Source organism: Salvelinus sp. IW2-2015, linkage group LG8 (genome assembly GCF_002910315.2).
Source record: "Salvelinus sp. IW2-2015 linkage group LG8, ASM291031v2, whole genome shotgun sequence".
NCBI classification, from domain to species: domain Eukaryota; kingdom Metazoa; phylum Chordata; class Actinopteri; order Salmoniformes; family Salmonidae; genus Salvelinus; species Salvelinus sp. IW2-2015.
In genome coordinates, this window is record NC_036848.1 from 18,333,694 (window position 1) to 18,342,013 (window position 8,320).

Genomic DNA, 8,320 nt, shown 5'->3' on the forward strand with positions numbered 1-8,320 from the left:
CCTGTAGCCCATAGAAACCATGAGGATTTTTTTTCAAGGGTCAAAGGGGTCAATTGTGTAAAACTGTTTTGTGAAACCTTTGATGGTTTCTTATACCCAGGTGATTTACATACTAACCAATACACTTGAACATTATCACATTAACAGGTCAAAGACGGCCATTATGTGTTTTTCTTTATTATATATTGGTATTATTGTATAATGTACACCATGTGTTAGGCACTTATTTCTGTTATAAAGTTTACATTTATTCTCTACTAGTGGAGTATATTCATTGCTTAAAGTGATACTTGACCCAAATTTCATCATTTGTCAACATCATCTTATATATTTTAAAATATAAGAATATGAACATACAGTCAATTACCCAGAAGAATAGAATAAACATTTTAGCATAACACCACTTGTTTACCCTGCTGTCCACCATTTTGTTCTACCAAATCTTTTTTTTCTGGATTTCATAAAGTAAACAAAGCATTTCCAAATTCAGGGTATTCTACTCTGATGAAAGAGTGTTAAACAAGGGTGTGCAATGTCAGAAAGTTTAACTTCAAGAGGTATTTAAGCACAGACATTATGCAGTCAGAAACACAGATGGAAGCTGGGCAAGACTTTCTTGTAGATTTTCTCCTTGAGTGAAAGCATCATCTAAGGCTTTACCATGAAGACTACTGTTCTTTTGTTTACTGTGGTGCTCATAGGTAAGAATAACCAAAAATGACATATATTCATTCAACTATTAGGTCAATCCATTGCAATATCAAATCAAGTAGCTGTCCAGCTCGCACATGCAATTTGGTTCTGGGTGCAGTGTTCAATATAATTTTGGGATTTTAATATAAATACCCTTAAATAGTTTAGTAGAAAATATCAGCATAACAGATTTTCCTCCTTAGTCAATATATCTGTGGTCCATCCCATCTCTAGCTGTGTTGTCAGAGTGTGAGATGGTCAAGTTTGGTCAGCTGTGCAGCGGCAACTCCAGTAACAGGAGGAGGACAGGAGACAGATGGGGACAAGGACACTACGGCGCACGCAGGTATGGCAAGTGTGTGTGTGTGTGTGTCTGTAGTATTTGTGGCATGTATTTTGATGTATCAGTTAGGTTTTGTATTATTTTACTGTCTGCAATTTACCTCATACTTTAGTTGATAAGATTCCATGACAATGATTGAAATCTAAAAACCCATTAATTCAATATTAATACTCTTACTGTATACAGTACAAGAATGAAAACATACCATAGTGTTGTGATTGAGAGACTCTCTGAATACTTCCCTCAGCATTAATACCCTTTCCTATCTATGCCCAGAGGAGACCGTGTGCATCAGGGCCTGGACATTGTGTGTAATGATGGGGCCACAGTGTACGCTCCATTTGACGTGAAACTCAACGGGAAAGTGATCGTGTACACAGACCCGAAGAAGGCAGCCATCAACGATGGGATCAACCTCAGTGGAGAGGGTCAGTGTCTATCCTGAATCATTTTTTTTTTTTCATAACCGAGATAAATAGTTAAGTTAATGCTATGCTTGTAAATATGCACTGTATTCCGATGGAACTCCCTAAAAACCAACCACTTCACTCTGATTGTCGTAAMAGGTTAGGAAAGCATTTTCGCTAACCCTAACCCTAATCCTTTTCTTAACCTTAACTTAATTCTCCTAACCTGCTACATTAATTCTCCTTACCTGCTGTGTTAGTTCTCCTGACCACTAAGAAAAAGTCACTTTTGGTCATGGCTGTATTGAAGTGGCGTGTTTTTAGGCTGTGCCGTATCCCGATTTTCTGGCTCTGTTGTTTCACTGAGGTATACTAGCAACTAATATGTCACATGGCGGAATGGATATTGGAAGAATATGTGGCATATAATTGGGTAATGGTTGAATCGATTGTCTAATTGATTGATCGATTGACTGACACTGTGGTTGTCTCTGTTTTCTAGGTCTGTGCTTTAAGCTGTTCTACGTAAAGCCTGACAAGTACTCTGGGGTGGTGAAGAAGGGCCAGAGGATTGGGACCCTGCTGACCATGCAAAGTGTCTACCCAGGGATCACTTCTCACGTCCACGTCCAGATGTGTGACAAGTCTGACCCCACCAAGTTCTTCTAATGGAGTCCCTTTTGGCCTCTCCTTCAATCAATCAATCAATCAATCAATTAACTAAATGATTGTAATCATTGGCCAATAGATGGGCTTACTGTGTTAAAAAAAATACATATAATATATACTTATTATTATAAACTATAACTTATTATTATAAACATTTTTATTACAGTAAAAATACATACATGTTGCACACTTCTGGAATAAAGTTTTACATTAACCCTATAAGCATCAACAGGGGGAAATTTATAATTTCGAAACCCTTTTTTAAATCCTTTTATGCAACTAGTTACAGACATGACATGATGATTTCTGTGTTAATATATAATTTCTGTGGTATATATATATATATATATATATATAATCTCTTTTTTGTATACTAGTTGTACGTGGCTAATCTGACAATGTGGACTCAATAGTAAACTTTGTGAAAAAAACATTATAGATTTAAAACAAATACATGTCTGTCATTGAACAACCCCATACCATGACTAGATGGTGGAAAAAACACCCATCTCTTTAATAAGTTCTTTAGACAATAAAAGCTAATTTACCAACATTTCGGAAAATTTGGAATGAAACTTCTATTGATCAAAATAACTGTTTAAAACATGAAAAACATACTAAAATGTATATTTTTAAACATGAAATTTGACTATAAATGTGTGAAAATGTAAAAATATATGCATATTTTGGGGAATTTAAACCATTAGCTTGTGTTACAAAAGATTAATAAAAGAAAAACTGTTACTGTTTGACAGAAAATGTCATTTTGCCATCATTTCCAATTTGGGGTARAAAATGACCCATGTTGGTGCATTTAGGGGTCAAAATATGTTGGTGCTTTTGGGGTATTAACAACAAAATAAATACATCATAAATCATTCCTAATAAATAATGTCTATTTTTGTATCTGAGCCTCCGTTTTGGATTTTTTCATATTTTCGACAGTATCATTCTTCATTGTCTCAATAAAAACAAGGGCGTGGCTGCGCAACTTGTGTTCAGGACACATTTTTCTAGTGCACTAAACAACCTAATATTCTGAGCATGTGTTACTTTACACAACTAAAACCAAACAAAACAAGCGCACCCAGTAAGGCAATGTCGAGCCCATGTGGATGGAGGTGGAAGGGAATGAGGAAGTAGATGTGCTAGCTAAACAGTCCATTCGGAGAGAGGAAGTGGAGATGCCAATGAACAATGCAGCTAAGGGACTGATATGGAAACTAGTGGTGCAGAGATGGTAGGAGCAGTGAAGCAGAGACACTTAGGGCAGGCATCTATTCCAAGTACAGCGGAATAACAAACTTACGGTTAGAAAACAATTACATTTTCTACAAAAAATGATTGACCTAATAAAGCATACATGGTCGGTTTCCATTGTATTGTTGTTTTGGTCAATTTTTGTTGAGTAAGGCAGCTCCAAAATGCAGCTGTTTCAGCCTCGCTCAGTGCTTTATGTGGTGGAGGGGTACAGAGCGTAGGCGTCTTTGAKCTTCTCTGGTTGCGTGTGATTGGCTCAGGGTGCTGTCACTCATGGGGACACTACACTCAGGGTGCTGTCATTCGCGGGGACACTACGTCACCGCAGCACCTGCTCAGAGAGCTAGCTAGCAAAAGCCCCTCTTCGGTGCTCCATTGATTTACAGTAGAAGTGCCCGCCCAAGAAGACCCATTGTCATTGGCCACAGATAAATCAGCATCTAATGCCCGGTAACTTTGTCAACTTCATAGCTAGCTAGTTGTTTACCACACACTGTTACCACGTCTTGAAGCTAGGTAGCTTAGCTAGTTGAAACATGTCGACAAGCTTAGCTATCTCAGAGCAAATTATTTTCAAACATAGTGTTATGAAGGAAATGTAGAGATAAAATGTATTGGTGCTAATTAGCCACCTAAACTTTAAAATATGGTTATCCATTAAAATAAAGCAAGCTGGAAAAGAAGATTCTAGTCGAGTGGTTGGTGGTGGATCATAGAGCAGTGGCTATTGTTGATTTTTGATGGCAGACTGTAATACCGATGGAACCATATGTAGAAGAAGGATTAGTTATACATGTCTTTGATGGAACTGTAACTGTGCAATATATGAAGCGAGGGAATAGTGTTATAAATATTGCATATTGTTAATTACCCAGGCCCCTTTGTGTCACAATATTACAGACCGATTACTAGTTAGTTAACTCTATAAAAGTATGCTCGACTACCATGGTCTTTCGTGCAATAAGAGCTAAAGATATGGGACGTAGCCATAAACTGATCATAACCCAAATGTTATAACATTTGTGTGTGTGGCTCCAAAATAATTTTTGAGATGAATTATTAGTGCATTCAATGTGTAGCCAGTGTAGTGTACTGGTTTTAATGCATATGAGCTTTGTTGATTGAGTTTGCCCCACCAACATTTTCAGGTTAAATTCAGCACTGGACAGGAGGTAAAATGGTATGGAAAGAATAGCAGTAAACTAACATTTAAATTAACCTGGAAAGAATAGCAGTAAACTGACATTGAAATGAACCCCAACCCTTTAACTCTTTTAGATTTTTAATGAAAGCGTTATTTTCAGAATATTATTATTACTCTCTCTCTCTCTGCTTCTTCAAATGTGTTGCTGAAACAATCACTGACCTACTTCCTGTTCTCTCAGTGACAGTAAGGCAGAGAGTCAAAGTTTGACTGACACCACGACTCAGAGAAAAGCTCACTTCTGTCACAACCGATTGGGCACACCACGTCATTTCAACATGGGATAATTGGGTAATATTTGGTTGTGACATTGATCAATGAGATTACAACCAATATTAATCCACTCAAAAAGACAGCCAAAAGTGAGTTGAATTTCCAATGTGTTATCACTATGCTTTCAACTATCTAAAAGCACAACCAAATTCCTATCGATAAGCAATGTCTGATTTTTGGATTAGCTGTCACCCAAATGTCTATCACTGCGCTTTCAACCATATAAAAGCACAGCAAAGTTTAAATGGGAATACAGTGTCAGCTATTTTGTATATTTACACAAAAGTGTAATATGTTATCACTGTRCTTCATCAAGCAGAACCAAATGACCTGGATTGCAGTTGAGATTACATTAAAGCACATGGTGCAAGTGACCAATGCCGTTCAAGATTCTGCACAGATTATTACAGCAATTGTGAAGATCTCCACAGACCTGCGACGACCTATGCATGCTCTCTTGAACATGCACGCTTTATATGATTACATAAGACATTTATAGTTACAGTAACCTCAAAATGTAGCCACGGATGTGGTACTCATTTGAAGGTTATTTTTTACATTAGTTTGTAACTTCAGGCTACACTTTCAGTGGTTGATGATCCAGCCAACCTACGGAGGAGGAGTAGGAGGATACGCCGAATATGCCTGATGAAGAGCTCCAGGCCTGTCTATCTGACTGACGCTTCTCCCTCCCTGTATCATCGACCCGCCCTGCACTACTATTGCTTTTCTGAACAGCCTCAGCACCCTGTCAGCTGTGGAAGACCATCGTCAAGACCTGCCACTGCCAGTACCCTACATTTGTTTTGTTTAGTTTTTAAAGTGTATTTGAGATTCTCTTTGTAATGAAAAGTGCTACATAAAATACATAAATTATTATTGGGCCCACATCATGCCAATGTGGGCATGTTTGCTGGGTTGCTGCTGAAGAGTGGGTCAAATTGCCAGTAGAAGGATGCAGCAAGCTCAATGATGGCTACAAAAAGCGTTTGTCAGCAGTTATCTAGGCCAAAGGCTGTGCAAACATGTACTAGCTCCGGGGTGCCAATCATTTTGTCCATGGTATTTATCTTGAGTTGGTTTTGCAATGTTGAAAATCCAATAACAAAGTCTGGACACCAAAATATATTCTCAATTTTAACTTAATTGAGAAGAAATAGGGAATTATTGAATAAAAAATGGCAAGGGTGCCAATATATTTGGCTGCAACTGTATCTGTTACCAGAAAGGYACAAATCTTTACTCAGTAAACACTGACGATGATGAGTTTTTAGGGTCTTTAGAGTAACTTTCATCTTAAGCCATCTTAGGCCAATTTATTTGTAGGTATTTTTAGATGCCACGTTCAAAAAGTTGTTGAATTTTGATGACACAAGAAGCCAAGAGAATTTTAGAATGAGTTGAAAAGCAAGATAGAAAGCTGAATATGGCTGTTGCTTTTCAACACCTGCCTGTGTAACAAATGATGGGGACAGTAAAGGGAGAAGAAAAGAGGGGACACTGAAGAGAGGATAAAAGAGAGGATAGAATAGGGCGACACAGAAGAAAATAGGGCGACACTGAAGAGAGGATAAAATAGGGGGACACTGAAGAGAGGATGAAATAGGGTGACACTGAAGAGGGGATAACATAGGGGGACACTGAAGGGAAGAGAGAAGAGCGTAACAATCTCAACAGTGGTGTGATATACAAGGACCAAAGTTGAGACAGACTGAAATGCTTCATGTCAAAAGTTGTATCTCCATTTTGTAGCACCAGGGTGAGGACACAGGCACAGACAGTGTTACCAGTGTTTTCTCTGTCTCTCTCTTTGTCTCTGTCTCCGTCGGAAATCGGGTGTTTCAATGTCAAACGTTTTGTTATATTTCAGTCTTCTGTGATTTATATAAAGTGATTTATTGGGATGCAAACTCAAAATGTAATACATTTCGACTCTACGTCTGACATGGTATAGGTGTCTTCTTTTTAAAGCCCATAACCATGTGTGTGAGGTGTTTACTTTGTTTCAAAGTAGATTTGTTTGACTACAAAGTAAAACTATGATAGAAGCCCTGTAATTTCCCCAGTGATCAAAAGCTCCACTATACAAACACACACGCACGGACGCACAGAAAGTTCTCTTGTAGCTTTACTTTTTCAAGTTTTTAAAATGAGTTGCTCTTTCCAGTGGATGACATCACACAGAGAGTTAAAGAGGAACATAAAGCCAGTCTGGATTTGGATTTCTGAGTGAAAAGCCGCTACACACAACTCTACATCACACAGGGAGAGAGTAAAGGGGTTAATAAYGAACATGAGGTTTGGCAGATTGAATTCATTGAGGAGATTTCCAGGAGAAAAACATCCTCAGACACTCCAATCAACTGCCATGACATCTTCAAACCCTTACCTGGACAGAAGAGAGAAACGGAGAGACCAATCAGAACCGTAATGATGAAGGGCAATCACTGGCATCGTAAAAAACAGTCTCTGTGCAGAGGTTTATCCATGACTGGGCAGAAGGAAAAGCCAATCAGGATGTGGATTTCATCTTTCCGAAAATATGAAATTGATTAAATTAAGGCAGTACAGTCTTCATGGGCTTATAAATTATTTCCACCCTGAACAAAAAAAAACAGCACACATAAATATGCCGACTGTAAAGTCATGCTCATCTTCGATGGTCTGGATGAAAGCAGACTTCAATTAGATTTCAGTCYGAACCTGATGCTGAGTGATCTAACTAAACATCCACACTAAACTGGAGACAYTGAGGGTAGTACTTTTGAAGGGTTCTTCACATGACTGGTGGTTGGACAGTTTGTTAGGGTCTACTTGTCACTGTTTTTACTTGGAAGTCACAGGTCCAAAGATGCATACCTACAGGTATAACTGGATATTAATACTTGCAGACTAAGAACATTTATGTAGTGAATTATGCGCTTTATGTTCCTCGACATATAGACTTTCTTGGTAGATAACGTGAAATGAACCAAATAGATTAACCTGGTTTAATGTAATTGTGTATTTGACTTTGTACACTTTAAAAAAATTGATTACCAACATTTTTTAAAACTTGTTACTCATCACGTTACAATATATCATCCCATTTAGGCTGAACAAATGTTATCTGACAGAGAGATGTTGTGAAGTGTTAGCCTCAGCTCTCAGCTTAATCTCTTCTGACCTGAGAGAGCTGGAACTGCAGGATTCAGGAGAAAGGAGGCTCCTCTCTGCTGGACTGTGATAAAAACGATGAACTAGAGAAACTGAGGTTAATACTTAGAAACATTTGTGTCAAAGCACATCATCATTACAGTAGCCAGTAAGTTGGCTCAATATACACGTATAAAGGTAAATACTGTGTAAATACTATTATACATGTCATTACTGTTTGCTGCTCTGGCACCCCAATGGTGGAACAAACTCCCTCACGACGCCAGGTCAGCGGAGTCAATCACCACCTTCCGGAGACACCTGAAACCCCACCTC

General features: G+C 38.2%; 1 protein-coding gene and 1 long non-coding RNA gene across 3 annotated transcripts; both read left to right on the top strand.

The window, feature by feature from the left end:
* The first annotated feature begins 575 nt into the window (after nucleotides 1-575).
* LOC111967571 (leukocyte cell-derived chemotaxin-2) lies at nucleotides 576-3,018 on the top strand. The gene is made up of 4 exons (XM_023992691.3): nucleotides 576-701; nucleotides 928-1,039; nucleotides 1,313-1,464; nucleotides 1,946-3,018. Exons 1-4 carry the CDS (start codon nucleotides 662-664, stop codon nucleotides 2,110-2,112), a joined length of 471 nt encoding a protein of 156 aa, XP_023848459.1. The 5' UTR covers nucleotides 576-661; the 3' UTR covers nucleotides 2,113-3,018.
* A 660-nt stretch (nucleotides 3,019-3,678) lies between these two features.
* LOC139028135 (uncharacterized) lies at nucleotides 3,679-6,790 on the top strand. Of its 2 annotated transcripts, XR_011480322.1 has the most exons (3): nucleotides 3,679-3,822; nucleotides 4,758-4,938; nucleotides 5,439-6,790. It is a non-coding gene; the product is annotated as an uncharacterized lncRNA (long non-coding RNA). The 2 variants fall into 2 exon arrangements; XR_011480321.1 differs by lacking the exon at nucleotides 4,758-4,938.
* Nucleotides 6,791-8,320: the final 1,530 nt, after the last annotated feature.

Bases quoted from the DNA above. Each gene is read 5' to 3' on its own strand.
- LOC111967571 (XM_023992691.3), top strand. From the start codon at position 662: ATGAAGACTACTGTTCTTTTGTTTACTGTGGTGCTCATAG. The intron at 702-927 runs GTAAGAATAACC...TCCCATCTCTAG, and splicing joins GTTTACTGTGGTGCTCATAG to CTGTGTTGTCAGAGTGTGAG. The intron at 1,040-1,312 runs GTATGGCAAGTG...ATCTATGCCCAG, and splicing joins GGACACTACGGCGCACGCAG to AGGAGACCGTGTGCATCAGG.